Source organism: Colossoma macropomum, unplaced genomic scaffold (genome assembly GCF_904425465.1).
Source record: "Colossoma macropomum unplaced genomic scaffold, Colossoma_macropomum, whole genome shotgun sequence".
NCBI lineage: Eukaryota > Metazoa > Chordata > Actinopteri > Characiformes > Serrasalmidae > Colossoma > Colossoma macropomum.
The window spans coordinates 30,588,226-30,605,405 of NW_023494804.1; the positions used below are offsets into that span (position 1 = coordinate 30,588,226).

General features: G+C 42.1%; 1 protein-coding gene across 1 annotated transcript; it reads right to left on the reverse strand.

Annotated features, from left to right (window-relative positions):
- Positions 1 to 3,169: 3,169 nt before the first annotated feature.
- On the reverse strand, positions 3,170 to 15,884 carry kl (klotho). The gene is made up of 6 exons (XM_036595076.1): positions 15,063 to 15,884; positions 12,396 to 12,619; positions 10,567 to 10,853; positions 7,944 to 8,212; positions 4,361 to 5,483; positions 3,170 to 3,929 (listed from the first exon to the last, which is right to left on the reverse strand). The coding sequence occupies exons 1-6, from the start codon at positions 15,867 to 15,869 to the stop codon at positions 3,604 to 3,606; spliced, it is 3,036 nt and encodes a 1,011-aa protein (XP_036450969.1). The 5' UTR covers positions 15,870 to 15,884; the 3' UTR covers positions 3,170 to 3,603.
- Positions 15,885 to 17,180: the final 1,296 nt, after the last annotated feature.

The window sequence follows — 17,180 nt, forward strand, 5'->3', positions numbered from 1 at the left end:
ATCTCAGCAAATCCGTGGGCCAGAAAACTCCTTGTAGCAGACTTTGAAACATTACTATTAAATACATTTAAATATTAATACATTAAATACATGAATACATGAAATATTAAAAACACACACACAAGTGTCCTCAGGAGGTATTTTAAACCTACCGATATGCTTGATTTAGACACGTGGGAACTTTGCTGCAAGTTCATTCTTGGGATCATTTTCTGAGCTACTGAGCTGAGTGTTTTGTAGAGTTTTGTAGTGTTTATGTTGGTTGAACTGCTGCATGTCTTTACCTGAACAGTGTTTTGTCATGTCTTAATTATTTGAAGTTCATAGGTGTACACTTGGCATAATGAGTTACCCATTGCTACTTGTAGTGGAGTGCAGACCATCTTTATTATTATTGTTATTTTTTAAATACATTTAATGAGTGAAATGCAGAGCATTATGTAGCACCAAACAAAACAACATTTTCACATTATGAAATTAACAGACATTCAAAGAAATCGGTTAAAGGTACAGTGAAAATTACTAAAGTGCAGTGTGTTTTCTTTATGAAACGTGGGAACAGTTTAAGTCCAAAATGGGAATTTAGTGCAATATAATTTATTTTCAATTGGCTTCAGCCAATTACCGTAGTGTTTCCACATTACATAACAGTCCCACCTATTGAAAGCCTCCAGGCACAGGTTCCTTGCTTAGTGATTGGAGATCAGTCTTAAGTGCTGAAACACATTTAATACATAAGGTTGCAATATTTTCTTCCACTAATAGTAGTAGTTTTATATCATCAGTAAATTCAAAAATATTGCTGTCAGAACAAAACCTTATACAGTGGTGTGAAGAAGTGTTTGCCCCCTTTCTGATTTCTTATTCTTTTGCATGTTTGTCACACTTAACTGTTTCAGATCACCAAACAAATTTAAATATTAGACAAAGATAACAAGTAAACACAAAATGCAGTTTATAAATGAAGGTCTTTATTATTAGGGGAAAAAGAAATGCAAACCTACAGGGCCCTGTGTGAAAAAGTGATTGCCCCTAAACCTAATAACTGGGTGGGCCACCCTTAGCAGCAACAACTGCATTTAAGCGTTTGCGATAACTGGCAATGAGTCTTTTACAGCACTGTGGAGGAATTTTGGCCACTCATCTTTGCAGAATTGTTGTAATTCAGTCACATTGGAGGGTTTTCGAGCATGAACCACCTTTTTAAGGTCATGCCACAGCATCTCAATTGGATTCAGGTCAGGACTTTGACTAGGCCACTCCAAAGCCTTAATTTTGTTTTTCTTAAGCCATTCAGAGGTGGACTTGCTGGTGTGTTTTGGATCATTGTCCTGCTGCAGAACCCAAGTGCGCTTCAGCTTGAGGTCACGAACAGATGGCCAGACATTCTTCTTCAGGATTCTTTGGTAGACAGCAGAATTCATGGTTCCATTTACCAAAGCAAGTCTTCCAGGCCCTGAAGCAGCAAAACAGCCCCAGACCATCACACTACCACCACCATATTTTACTGTTGGTATGATGTTTCTTTTCTGAAATGCCGTGTTACTTCTACACCAGATGTAACGGGACATACACCTTCCAAAAAGTTCAACTTTTGTCTCGTCAGTCCACAGAGTATTCTCCCAAAAGTCTTGGGGATCATCAAGATGTTTTCTGGCAAAACTGAGACGAGCCTTTATGTTCTTTTTGCTCAGCATTGGTTTTCGTCTTGGAACTCTGCCATGCAGGCCATTTTTGCCCAGTCTGTTTCTTATGGTGGAGTCATGAACACTGACCTTAACTGAGGCAAGTGAGGCCTGCAGTTCTTTGGATGTTGTTGTGGGGTCTTTTGTGACCTCTTGGATGAGTCGTCGCTGCGCTCTTGGGGTAATTTTGGACGTCCGGCCACTCCTGGGAAGGATCACCACTGGTCCATGTTTTCGCCATTTGTGGATAACGGCTCTCACTGCGGTTCGCTGGAGTCCCAAAGCTTTAGAAAAGGCTTTATAACCTTTTCCAGGCTGATAGATCTCAAACACTTTGTTTCTCATTTGTTCCTGAATTTCTTTGGATCGCAGCGTGATGTCTAGCTTTTGAGGATCTTTTGGTCTACTTCACTTTGTCAGGCAGGTCCTATTTAAGTGATTTCTTGATTGAGAACAGGTGTGGCTAGGGAAATTGAACTCAGCTTTCCAAAGATCTAAAAAGTGATTTATGTTTTCACGGGGGGCAATCACTTTTTCACACAGGGCCCTGTAGGTTTGGATTTTTTTTTCCCTTAACAATAAAGACCTTCATTTATAAACTGCATTTTGTGTTTACTTGTGTTATCTTTGTCTAATATTTAAATTTGTTTGGTGATCTGAAACAGTTAAGTGTGACAAACATGCAAAGGAATAAGAAATCAGGAAGGGGGCAAACACTTTTTCACACCGCTGTATCTCCAAAATCGTAACTTTACAAAAGAAGGAAAAACATCTTAAAGGAAATTAATTTAAAAAGATTTTTGGACTGTTTTTATTGATTCATTCATCATGAAATACTCACAATGTAAAGGGCAGCTGGTATAATAAATGTTATACTATGCTATAAATACCGATCAGGCATAACATTATGACCACCTCCTCGTTTCTACGCTCATTGTCCATTTTATCAGCTCCACTTACTATATAGGTGCACTTTGTAGTTCTACAGTTACAGACTGTAGTCCATCTGTTTCTCTGATACTTTGTTAGCCCCCTTTTACCCTGTTCTTCAGTGGTCAGGACCCCCATGGACCCTCACAGAGCAGGTACTATTTGGGTGGTGGATCATTCTCAGCACTGCAGTAACACTGACGTGGTGGTGGTGTGTTAGTGTGTGTTGTGCTGGTACGAGTGGATCAGACACAGCAGTGCTGCTGGAGTTTTTAAACACTGTGTCCACTCACTGTCCACTCTATTAGACAACTCCTACCTTGTCAGTCCACCTTGTAGATGTAAAGTCAGAGACGACAGCTCATCTGCTGCTGCACAGTTTGTGTTGGTCATCCTCTAGTCCTTCATCAGTGGTCACAGGACGCTGTTGGCTGGATATTTTTGGTTGGTGGACTATTCTCAGTCCAGCAGTGACACTAAGGTGTTTAAAAACTCCAGCAGCACTGCTGTGTCTGATCCACTCAGACCAGCACAACACACACTAACACACCACCACCACGTCAGTAAGTGGAGCTGATAAAATGGACAATAAGCGTAGAAACAAGGAGGTGCTCATAATGTTATGCCTGATCGGTGTATGTCATAATTATAGTTTAATAAATTATGTAAAATAAAAAGAAAATGGAGATGTTTTGTCTGGACAGCAACATTACAATATACTTTGTGTATTACTTTTCTGTGTGAGGTCGTCACAAACACTGAAAAAGAAACTATACAATCACCATCAACAAATGAAGAGCTCTGTGAAGTATATCATGGCCTGCATTATGATCCTAAATTTGTAAGACTAACAACAACTGAGCTACAGAATATCAATATAAGCTATGATTATTCAGTGCATTTTTAATTCAGCAGCAAAATAATACGACAATCATTGGAAACAGGTTTACTTTTTCCTTGGCAAACCCATATTTACAACACAACAGACTTACTTGTGTCTCTTAGCCCCGTAGTATATAACAAGACCCAGAGTAATAAGCACAGAGGAGCCCACCAAAGAGATGAAGCCCACCACAGGCTGCTTTGCCAGGACCTGACACACTGGACAGTGGTCAGACGTATGGAGACACTGCTGTGGGGGACTGTTTGGAGCAGGGAATCCGTTATGGTCAATGATGTTTCTGTAATGGTTCAGAGAATCTTTCACTATAACCTCCTCCTGCACGTTGCCGTACATGCCAAAGCCAGGGTCACGCTGGTCATTAAATGCGTAGGCAAAGTAGCCTTTCAGGTTGACCCCATCCAACATGTATGCTACAAAAACAAAGCAGAAAGATAAGGAACTATTAACAAGCTGTATTACATTTGGACTGCAGTATTGAAATAACTTAATAGTTACCAAATGAGCAAGATAAGACTAGCACCTGCCAGATAGTAGTAAACAAATACTTCCCAAAAATACGTTGTTAAACATGCACGTCTGTGGTTTGAAATTGATGCTCTTTGGTTCCCTGGAGGTCAGTGAACTGAGCCCCTACCACTGAGTTTAATGATTAAGTGGCTTTAGTGGAGTTTGTGTTCTGTTGTGAGCTTTGTGCTCTACTAGGAACAGACTGAATCATCATATTCCACATCAAACCACAACATCCAAATGTACTGGACTACAAGCATGCATGACTTTTTTAGCCTTATTACACCCTGTATACATAAAATTGGAAGGTAATCTGCAGCAAAAAAGGTCTTACCTTTGAGGGCCTCATTGATGTAATTATATAGGTAGTAAACACGGAGACTGTCTTTGAATCTGGCTGTGTCTTCTTGCACGCCATTGGCCATGACATAGATGGGCACGCCCTTATAATGCGAATTTACCCAGTTAAGGGCTTTGCGGAGACCCCAGGGAACTACAGGAGAGTTGCGCCGCGGAGACATTATCCAGGTAACATCTGAAATCATCTGTACCTCCAAGCTGTCCTTGTATAAATACTTATCCTCTACTCCATCATAAACCATAGATGTCGTGAAATGACTGATGGCGAAGAAGTCGTAGGTGCCTTTGACCAGTTGTCGATCCTCCTCGCTGAATGTGGGTAAGTGGTAGTTGAACAGGTCGATGGTGTTTCGCTGCTGGAGCCAGCTGCGCATCACTGGCGGGTAGTCGCCACTGCCGAAGATAGGCTCGGCGAACCAGCCCACGCGGAGGTCAAGGACTCGATTTGCAGGGGCAACATCCTCTCGGCTGAAGGAGAACGCAGGTTCCACCCAGTCCATGTGCAGCACCAAAGAGGCTTTACCACCCTGAGACTTACGGAACTCATTATCATACACCCTCCAGGCGAGAGCATGGGCACGCAGCAACTGGTGTCCAACTGCATAGCACAGCCCTTCCTCATTGGGCTCGTTCAGAGTGATCCACAGCTTGACGTGGGCCCCAAGCCTTCTGAAGCACAGCCTAGCGTAATCCGCGAAGGCCTGCACTGTCTCGTCACTTTGCCAGCCCCCGTTGGCCTCCAGCGGAGCGGGCAGGCTGGAGAGCTTACCAGTGTGGTGCCAAAGAGTCACCACTGGGATAATGTTGGCCCTCTGTAGCTCGCTAACAAAGCAGTGGTAATAGCTAAGTAGTGTGTTGTTAGCTTCCGATATTTGGCCCGTAGGGACAACTGAGGACCAGTTGAGGGAGAAGTGGAAATGGGAAACATGCATTGCTTGGATCTCTGATACCTGCTGCCGTATTGCTGCGTAGTCAGCACAATGGCGCATTCTGCGCACAGGGATTTGCACAGACTCCAGTCTCTTCAGCTTTCCGTTATCTGAGATGTTCCAGATGTACACGCTTGGGTCAACAAACTGCGTAGGTGTGGTCTCCACCTGCACATGGATATGGAAGTTAATAGGCTAGACCAGAGTTTGTTAATCCTGCTGCTGGAGACCCACTGCTCTGCATCTCCCTGCCTCAACCCTGATCCAGCTCAGCAACCGATTATCAAGCTTTTAGAGAGTTGGTTCAGGTATGTTAGGGCAGAGAATGGGTGAAACTGTGCAGAGTAGTGGGTCCTTATAAGCAGGATTAAGAAACTGGACTACATAAAGTCCATAACAGGTGAGTAGGGCTAGGTATTAGCAGAATCCTCACAGTATGATATGATATGACACAAATTACTAGACAAAAAATATGCTCTAAATGTTGCACTCTCAGACTTGAATGCAATATCTGTTATATACACAGATCAGGCATAACATTACGACCACCTCCTTGTTTCTACGCTCATTGTCACAGACTGTAGTCCATCTGTTTCTCTGCATACTTTGTTAGCCCCCTTTTACCCTGTTCTTCAGTGGTCAGGACCCCCATGGACCCTCACAGAGCAGGTACTATTTGGGTGGATCGTTCTCAGCACTGCAGTAACACTGACATGGTGGTGGTGTGTTAGTGTGTGTTGTGCTGGTACGAGTGGATCAGACACAGCAGTGCTGCTGGAGTTTTTAAACACCTCTGTGTCCACTCACTGTCCACTCTATTAGACACTCCTACCCTGTCAGTCCACCTTGTAGATGTAAAGTCAGAGACGATAGCTCATCTGCTGCTGCACAGTTTGTGTTGGTCATCCTCTAGTCCTTCATCAGTGGTCACAGGACGCTGTTGGCTGGATATTTTTGGTTGGTGGACTATTCTCAGTCCAGCAGTGACACTGAAGTGTTTAAGAACTCCAGCAGCACTGCTGTGTCTGATCCACTCAGACCAGCGCAACACACACTAACACACCACCACCACGTCAGTGTTACTGCAGTGCTGAGAATGATCCACCACCCAAATAGTACCTGCTCTGTGAGGGTCCATGGGGGTCCTGACCACTGAAGAACAGGGTAAAAGGGGGACTAACAAAGTATCAGAGAAACAGATGGACTACAGTCTGTAACTGTAGAACTACAAAGTGCACCTATATAGTAAGTGGAGCTGATAAAATGGACAATGAGCGTAGAAACAAGGAGGTGGTCATAATGTTATGCCTGATCGGTGTAAATGATCTGTGCAGAAGTAGATTCAGAAATATGCATATTACCTACAGCTTATTCATGGTATCATGCTGTATCGATATTTGAACTCTGCCTTAAAAGTACACATTATTGGGAAAGTCTTAACAAGATATGTTGAATAAACATGGATTTCTTCCATGTGAAGCTCATGTATTGCAACATGTTTTGTTAAGAGTTTAAAATTAGCAATTAAACTAGGTCACGGGTGAACACTACATGATCAGGCATGGAACATGGGCTCTCCCTTATGACCTTTGAGTCTTACTCACATAAGGCTATGTGACAATCAAGGGCAACGATGTCAGTTTGACCAGTAAACAACATACTACGACAGCCCAGAATGAAAATGTAGGTGAAGTCACTTTTGTACTGAGTACTATCAAGGCAGAAATGTCCAATTTTATCCACGAAGCATGTTTATGTGCCAAACAAACAGGAGCACAACTGATTCCACTCGTTTAATCAGTTAGTCTCCGTTTTGAACCACAGCTTCGTTGGAACAAACACCAGCAGCCACGCCGGCCCTTTGCGGATAGGACCGGATACCCCTGCCTGAAAGTGGTAGATATTTTGAAATACAGCCAGTCCTACTGAACGCTGTTAACATGCTAAACTGACTTCTTTTTTTTAAGCATTTCACCCTAATTTCCCAATTTTGACACATCCTGTTCTCCTCAGAACTACAACCAGAACTTTTAATGAGCTAACTTGTATAAATAACTCATGTTCTGACAAATTCTGTAGAAAAACGAGTGGGGTTCAAATTCTGCATTAATAAATGGTTATAATAGTGAAATCTGTTAGACCCAGCATTATATCTCTTATGTACAGTCTCTATGGCAACCTGAAAATAAAATTTAAAAAAAAAAAGTACTCAGAAGTTATTTTTCAACTTCAGCCAGGATCAAAGTGTAAGGAAATTATGGTTAATGTGTCTTTCAAACAGACTCTTACATTGTAATTTTGCTTTAAGTTACATATTCACTGAATTGCATCACAAGATGTGGAACTTGTATTTACAGTCAACATCACTGCTGCCTTTGTCTCAGAATATTGCAAAAAATATATATATTTTATATTTATATTTTGGTTTTGGAATTAATATAAATTTACAACAAAAAAAAACATAATAAAAGTTCATAAGGTAAAAATGAAATTTAGTGTTTTTGTAGTGTTTCAGTTTTAAAAAGTTAAAACGGAATTGACTAATGACCAACTTCTGTTTTAACTGGCATTTCACATACCGTCCCAACTGTTTTGGAATAGGAGATGTACTTTGACAGTGTTCTGTACCTGTATGGAGTTTGCAGCCACTCCCCAGGCAAAGTCACAGGGAAAGACTCCGACAGCAGGCCGATTCTCTGGAAGCTCAGGGAAGCCGTTCTTCTCGATGAGTTTACTGTAGAACAGGGCCGACGTCTTCGGCTCTCTCGTCAGATGCTCAGAATTGAAGTCCACATAGAAAAGGCCACGGCGTATCCCATACTCTCGATACCACTCAAAGCCATCCAGCAGTGACCATGCAGTATACCCGATCACATTCACTTTGTCAAAACGGATTGCTGGAAAAAAGCCAAACAAACAAATAAACACATTTTAATAAATCGCTGCTGTCGGAAGAAAACCTCACATCTCCATTTTTGTCGTTTTTGACATAATTTGAAAATACCTCTTGCCCTTTACATTGAGTGTAAATTTCACGATGAATGGACTAAAAGAAACGACCCAAAATGACTTGTAAAAAAGTCTGGTTCCATTGACTTACATTAAAAGTAAAGTAGGTTTTTTCCTTCTCCTGTAAAGTCACCATTTTGGAAATATGAAGGTTTTCTTCCGACAATAGCAACATGATGAACAAAGTGCTTTCAAATGTGTTTACATCTTTTGTCCCCAGAGCCATCAGGCTCTTCAACTCTTCCCAGTGGAGCCAGAAGAGGAGAGAGAAGAGGGAAGAGGAGAGATGAGGACTGAGTCTCTCATGATAAATTACAGGTTTATTTTATCTATCTGCGCATATGGACACCTTACTGTACATACTGCACTCCCACACACCTTATCACACATCTTGCACATCTGGACACTCCACACCTGGACACTTTATTTCAGTACCAATATATGCACATATTTATTCAGTATATTATTATCATTATATACTACATCAGGACAGATCTAATTGCATATTTTTGTATATTTTTAGTTGTATATATGCCTGTAGATAGGTTTTTTGTATACATTCTTCTTTTTTTATTGTTTTATATTGTATATTGTATTCCTTTGGGATCAATAAAGTGTCTATGTATCTATCTATCTATCTACATATTAATTAACACAGGGTTATTTGGCCAAATGTACATATAAAAGCACCTGTCAAAATGATTAAAATTCAATTTTAATATTAAAGACATACCACAGAAAAAGCGTTTACCGTTGTTATATATACATACATATATATATATATAAATTACAATACATAAATAAATGAATACAATAAATGAATAGTAGATAAATACTACAAAAATTCTGAGCTGCTTATAACTGGCCGTGTCAAATGGCATAATGATTGACAGTAGTGTCTACCTGGCAACATAAACAATCAGCGCCAGTGGCAGTTCTGAGCGACACCACCTACTTCCACACAAATTTCCTACACAGTACGTCATGCTATTTATTTTTTGAGACATCTGATCAGTCGAAACAGAGAAAAAAGAAACTGCAGTGTTACATTTTAACAAAACTGTGTATCAAATACTGTGAACATAATGATGTGTATTCAATATTTGACATATTTGGAGCAATCATATTAAAAAAAAACCTTTTGGTTCTGCAGAGAAACTTGTATGGTTATTTAAAGAACGTGTGTGTGAAGAACGTTTCACATACTGTAATGTTTAACCCCAATGAAAAGTTTTTCCTAGAACTATTCAATGCTGTGCAAAAGTCAGAGACCACCTCTCAAGAGGTTTCTAGTCACACCAGCCATTAAATACAAGTAATCAATATATTTAGCAGAAAATTAAACGAAACCTAAACGAAACTAAAAAGAAGATCAAGTGTTTCAGTATTTAGAGTGTTCACTCTCTGCCTTTATTACAGCTTCCATTATTTTTGTCAGACTTACTTTTAGTTTTTCAAGGAAATCTAAAGCAGAAGAAGTTGGCTGCATTTTCTGCTTCTCACAATCCAAGTAACCTGAAACACATTAAGTGGTGTTGAGGTCTGGACTCTGGGGTGGTCAGTCCATTGTTCAGCTTCTTTGTTTGATGTGTCCGTCTCCTTTTCTCAGTGAGGTTCTTCTTGAACAGCTACACATCCTTTCAGACCCACAGCGCTGAGTCGTCTTCTCACAGTGGAAGGATGGACAGAAACACCTGTGGATGTTTTCAGATCTGAAGCAGCTTGATTTTCTCCTCTCTCTCAGAGATGAAAGCTTTAAGTGCTGTTTATCTGATGGGGGCAGTTTTGGTGTCGACCAGGTCTTCCAGGTGGTTGTTAGGAGACACATTTTCTCTGTATCTTTTAATCAATTTTTCGAAGTCCAGTTTTGAAAACTCCTGTTTTTTCCCCACTTGTTTTCCTTCTATCTTTCCCTTCCTTATACAAGTATATAATCCTATATCTAATCTCCTCAGAAATATCTCCTGATAAATGAAGAACTTAAGTACTTAATGGACAGTTTGGAAGCTAAATTAATGACGGATAGTCTCTCACTTTTGCACAGTACTGTGCATTTCAGCCAAAAATCATTTGGGAACTTTTATTTTTACGAGTGCAGGTGCGTATGAGCAGTGAAATCACAAAACTATGCTTGACTCCAACCTCATACAACCTCTTCTGTTTTTGAAAATAACGTTTTTTTTCCACGTGCTAAAGGTTTCAGTTGTAAAGCACCATAAACCCTCAACTCCACTACACTTACCCTTCAAAGTCTCCATTATGAAGCGCTTCAGGTAGTACATGTGCTTGGCATCCTTAGTCTTGGTGTTGCCGCTGACGAACCAGCCGCTCTCCACCACAAAGATAGGCGGGTTGTTGTACTCGGCGTGGACCCAGTACAGCAGCATCCGCAGGTCCAGGTCCTCCGTCTGTCCGAAGCGCAGGCTGTCGTTGATTAGCTGGAAACTGAGAGCAGGCCCGTGGGACAAGGCAAAAAAGTCTGCCGTCCCGTTAACATACGCCCTCTCCTCCTGGGTGAATGACGGCAGCCTGTGTGTCAGGCGGAGTGATATGAACAGCAATCCATATGAATACATTATACACTATTCAAACAACAAGATCAGAGCTATACGGTAATTTGAATTAAATCAAGTTAAAAATTAACGATACAGGGTTCCTTATTTAACCATATAAAACCAAACAGCATGAGACAGGATACGACTCCCTTTTGTGTGTCATACATTCATTTCTTAAAGGGGAACTCCACCGATTTGCAAAATTACTTAATCATTCAAAGGTTTAGATGTGAACAAAATCATTCAGAGTGGTTCGCTGTGAAATGCGTCTTTCTAGAGGAATTTATAGAGTGCAAATTGTTCACCATTATAGTACCAGGAACCAGACATCCGACACGTTTAATGGCTCTAAAAGCTACATCCCATTAAGTTCTTACACAAAATGGTTATGAATGCATGGCTTGATACCTGAGGCATTCTTTTGTGATAGTTTTGTTACAAAGTTTTGGCTTAAAACGTATTTTTAGTATAAAGTTTTACTCCAGGATTAGTTCCATGTTTCCTCTCAACCGGGATCAATGCACGTGAGCTGACGTGCTTTTCTTGTTTTCAGCCTGTAGCTACAGCCGTTCAGCTTTTATTATTAATTTTGTTTATTACAGTTTTCTTACCTATTTTGCAAGATGGCAGAGTATGTGGAGGACTTAGAGGAGTTCTGTTTCCAAAATGTCACAGATCCATATCAATTTGAACCAGAAAACACAAAGGGGCTGCAGCGGTTTAAAGAAGAGAGAGAGCCATAGGGGGAGAGAGAGAGACTGAACCAGCCGACGCAGACGCAGAGTAGCCCAGGGTGAACAGAAAGTGGTGATGTCAGCAACAAACTTCTTGCTACTCTGCTTACCAGGATAGCGAGGTGGGCAGTTTTTTTGTATTTTTTGTGTGGCCCACAATAGACAGTCTGTAAGCTAATGGCTAACAGTGATATATGCACATTGGCTAACAATGACTAATTTACTTCGCTCACAAACGTTTCTTACTTTGATTCCAGTTTCTGCTGGAGTGAAACTGCATATGTGTAAATCTGCGGCTCTGCAGTCAGACCCTTCTCTGAAACGTGTGCAGAGTGGAGAGGTACCCTCAGGGCGTTGTAAGGAAAAAATAGTAATCAAAGAAAACATATTTTTTTCAATTTAGCACTATTTTACCATTATCAGCATGACTTATAAAACCTTATAAAACACATACAAGTTCACTGGACATTTTGGATAACAGATAAAATGGTGATATTTGTAGTGTAGACACAACAGCATCTGGTTCCTAGTACTACAATGGTGAACAATTTTCTCCAACTACCCAAACCACTCTGACTGATTTTGTTTACATCTAAACCATTAAATGATTAACTAATTTTGCAAAATCAATGGAGTTCCCCTTTAATGTTTCTGCACATGTAGCATTGTCATGTGGCGAGAAAGGCAACTGGTATTTTCACCTTAACCAGGATAATTTAGAATTTATATGATGGTACAACATCATATCCGTATTTAGATTTTAGTACACCTCCCACCCTTACCTGTGCGTCAGGTTGCGCTTCATGCAGGGCGGATAATCTCCGTCCACAAAAAGCGGCCGGGCGAACCAACCGAGCACAAAGTCAAGGGAGCACTGACAGGCCTGATGGCTCTCCAGCCTGGTGCTGCTGGGTTTGATCCAGTGTGAGGCCAGAGCTATGGACACTTTCCCACCCTGCTTGGCTCGGTAGCGCTCGTTATAGAGATGCCACGCTGCAGCATGAGCCTGAGACAGAACGATGAGGGACAGATTAGATTAGGTTTTAGGCTTGTTGGACTGAACGTCTGTGCACAGACTGAGCATCATGATGGAAAAATGAGCAAGAGATTTCATTTATGTGAGCAAACTAGAAGCTCTGACAAACAGAGACTTGCTACACCAGCACAGTCTGGGGATTAAAGTCCTAAAAGCAGTTTAAACCATTAACTATAAACTAAACTATACTGCCCACATGGCAAAGCCCCCAGTGTTGAATTAACAACCTATAGGGTGGCTTTCCCACACAAGAACTGACCCTAGTCTTGGATTAAACTGCAGTGCCAGTCAGGGAAGCGGGCAGTGGGGGGTCCTGAGGGGGCTGCAGCATCCCTTGATTTCAGGATTGCAACTGTTAAAAATAATAATAATAATAATAATAATAATGATAATAATAATAAAGCGTTCTGCACTTACTAATAATTGGACTGCAGTATAAAGCCACATGTCCTTGTTTTACAGTGGCGTTTTTACATTTTTATTTATTTATTTATTTATTTATTTTTAATTTGCAGCAGTCCTGCATTGTTAATGTGAACACTGTATTGTCGTTACAGTGAGCTGAAAACCTTTGCCTGCTTTGTGGGCGCGTCGCTCTAACACACGCAGACCGAAGTGTCTCTCTCTGCAAAGAGAGAAAGTCTATGCAGTTCTGAGTCTCAAAGAAGCCTAATTTTGTATTTTAAACTTAAAAAGAATCATCTATCGGAAGAACGTTGTAAAGTAATCGTCACAGAATTGGCTACTGTGCCACATTTCAACAACCTGATTGGTCACCGTTCAGTTCTTTTGCATAAAGTTCATCCAGTACAAAAGAGTAGAGGAATAATGTGTATCAGTGTGGTGAAGTCATATATATATATATATATATATATATATATATATATATATATATATATATATATATATATATGCTGTGTCTGATCCACTCAGACCAGTGCAACACACACTAACACACCACCACCACGTCAGTGTTACTGCAGTGCTGAGAATGATCCACCACCCAAATAGTACCTGCTCTGTGAGGGTCCATGGGGGTCCTGACCACTGAAGAATAGGGTAAAAGAGGGCTAACAAAGTATGCAGAGAAACAGATGGACTACAGTCTGTAACTGTAGAACTACAAAGTGCACCTATATAGTAAGTGGAGCTGATAAAATGGACAATGAGCGTAGAAACAAGGAGGTGGTCATGATGTTATGCCTGATCAGTGTATATGTTGTCGTAACTCGCTTTATTATAGCACTATATCACGTTTTGTTTGATGTAAATTTGAAAAAAAGAAAAAAAACACTTTCAGCACCTCCAAATTAAAACATCTTCCTGTGTCCCTGGTGCCAGCGGTGAATCACTGAATCATTTGATTTAGTTTGGGTTTAGCCTTAGTCTGGGTCTGGGAAACTACACTGGATTCAGTGTGACTGTTCTTTTGTGTCAAGCTGGATTTATTTAAATGACTCAATCCTACATTTTTCTACTGTTTTATATTTTTTCAGGTACACTTATGATGTTTTCTGTGGGTTCTAAACAGAGCCGCTACTTCCAACCTCTGTTTATCACTCAAAACTACACTTAAAATTAAAATAAGCTTAAAATTCTTTTTAACTTAAAAGTAAATGGGCGGAGCTAACCTGCTAGGCTGAACAGGGGGATATATTTAAATGTGCTGTTTTTTTGTGACGTCACAAAAACAGTGACTTCAAAACAGGCTGTTTTAGCTGTTTAGTTGGATTTTACAGAGTGAAGAGCGAGTGATCGATTTTAAAACTTTAACGTTTACATGCGCTCAGTGATCCGATCATAATCGGATTTCTGCAGTTATTGGATTATTAAGTGCATGTAAACGCAGCCAGTGTTTACATACAACATGAAACTCATTTATATTCCTAAAAAACCTTTATATACTGATCCATTCAACACAGTAGAGATTAATACAGCACTGAATGGATGAATTAAACGCTTTAGGGTTAAATAAACATTATAGAAGTTTCTACAGGCCTGAATTCAACGCTATAGTGATTACTATATAGTATTAGCCACACACTTAAAAGATGGTTCGTCAAGTGTTCTTAAGTAAAGACAACAGTTCTATCTAGAACCATGAGTTCACGCTTAAATGGTTCGTTGCATGGTGAAATGGTTCTTCAGATCTTTGGAGAATGTGTTAGATATGGTTCTATGTAGAACCAAAAAGAGTTCTGCTATGGTTACAGGCTTGACATTCTAACAATACAACTGGCGCTACATAGAACCATTTTCAAAAAGGTTCTATAGAGAACAACATATTCTCCATCACTCTAAACAACCATTTCGCCATGCAAAGAACCATTCAAGCATGAAATCGTTCTATCTAGAACTCAGAGTTTTTAAGAACCATCCTTTTTGAGAGTGCACCCTTCCGCGCGAGCGTTACCTTCAAGAGATTGTGTCCCACTCTGAAGGGCATGTCGGGGTCTCCTTTAACCCCGGGGGCTACGACCCCGGTCCCGTAGCCGTGCCAGGCCACCACGAACGGGTTGTCCATAGTGAGCCAGAGCTTGACGTCATCGCCGAAGGTGCGGAAGCAGAAGTCCGCGTACCGCGCGAAGAGCCCCACGAGCGCCGAGCTGTTCCAGCCGCCGTGGCGGCGCTGCAGGCTGTCCGGCAGGTCCCAGTGGTAGAGCGTGACCACGGGCTGCACGCCGATGTCCCACAGCTCGCGCAGGAGCTCGCGGTAGTACTGCACGCCTTTGGCGTTGCGCGCGCCCGCCGCGTCGCCGTCGGGGAAGATGCGCGACCACGAGAGCGAGAAGCGGTAGTGCGTGACGCCGAGCTGGCTCAGCGCGCGCACGTCCGCGCGCACGTTGTGGTAGCTGTCGCTGCCCACGTCGCCCGTGAGCACGCGGGCGCCGCCGCGCGTGAACGTGTCCCACACGGACTTGCCCTTGCCGTCCTTCTGCCACGCGCCCTCCACCTGGTAGGCGGCCGTGCCCGCGGCCCACGCGAAGCCGCTCGGGAACGTGTCGTACAGAAAGGCCTTGTCGGCCGGGTAGGGCAGGCGGGCGAAGCGCGTCCACGTGCGCAGCCCCGCACCGGGCTCGGCCCAGGCCCGCGGGAGCGCGCAACAGAGCGCAAAGAGGAGAAGGAGCATGCTCGCGCTCGTACGGACGAGCGACTGGTCACGGTCTGAGCGGCCGTTAGAGCAGCTGACCCTCAGCGTCTCCTCAGCTCTATCAATCATTAAGCCCGGCACTGACTCAGTATCCAGGCGCTGGACAAACCTCAGCGCGCGCTAATGGGCTGCCCGGGTCCTCGAGAGCGACGATTAAACACGTTTCACAGCGCAATTACCTCCAAAAACCAACAACAGGAGTCTATTTTTATCTGCCCCTCCGAGCCAGAGGCCGAGCAAATCCACTCAGAGCCCAAACGGCCGGCTGATGGGCAGTGAGGCTGATGAGGATTCATACCTGTTCATAACTTCTCAAACACGTTTACGCATCAATTCTAAAGACGCTGCGCTTCCTTAATAACGCCAGCTGAGCCGGGCTGCCAGCGGCGACAGCACAGCGGGAAAAAGTGCCAATCCAGACACGGCAAATAAGCCATATTTCATGTTAACGTGGTCAGATCAGGTAGAACTGCTCTTCATGCTAAAGGGGAAGTCCACCGATTTTTCAGAATTTGCGCATAGTTCAATCACTATGGTGTAAACAAAGTCATGCAGAGTGGTTTGGTCTGCTTTCCCAGTCAGAACTGTTCAGTGTTGTTGGAGGAACCAGACATCCACCTCTAAAAGCTCCCTCCCAGAAAGCCATTACGCTATATACTTACAAATACACCTCCTGATGCCTGTTACATTGTTTTATCGTGGTTTCACAAACACCTTTGGCGTAAATTTGATATTTTATAGTTTGGACAGGTACATCAAGGCAATATATGGCAAAACAGTCCCCAAAGTAAGCATATTTTTTTCAGATTTACCACTATTTTACCATCATCAACCTTACAGAAAGGCACCTGCAGGTTCACATAGTTTTGGATAGCGAATAAAAAGGCTGTGTTTGTGTTCCAGACTCAGGACCCCTACTTTCTGTCAGCGCCACTGTAAAGAAATCAGAGCCAGTAAGTTTCTCTACAATGAACCATTTCACACTGAATCACTCTGAATGACATCTCGCTCACTGAATTATACAGAAATTTAGAAAAATCAGTGGAATTCCCCTTTAAATGCAGCCTGTCTGGGAAATTCTGTCTGTAGAAAAGTGCTGTGCTTGTGATCAGGGCCAGATTAAGGTCACGTGGTGCCCCTGGTTATTAGAGCTTTGGTGCCCTATGCCCACACACCCACTGATAATGACATGAAACTCTTTGCTGAAAAGGTCTTGGTTTTGCTGAAGACTCATTCTGCCCACTCTTCACAAAAATATCTAAACTGAACCAGAGTTAACTCCTCAGCTAAGACCTTGTCGAGGTCAGGTCAGTCCAACGGGAGGGAGAGAAGATGTTTTACTCTAAAACACCATCGTTCACCCAGATTTACACAATGATA

Coding starts and splice junctions, on each gene's coding strand:
- kl (XM_036595076.1), bottom strand. CDS start 15,869: ATGATTGATAGAGCTGAGGAGACGCTGAGGGTCAGCTGCTCTAACGGC. Junction 5,484..7,943: donor TGGCTGCAAACTCCATACAG/GTACAGAACACT, acceptor ATCCATGTGCAG/GTGGAGACCACACCTACGCA. Junction 3,930..4,360: donor CATCAATGAGGCCCTCAAAG/GTAAGACCTTTT, acceptor TTGTTTTTGTAG/CATACATGTTGGATGGGGTC.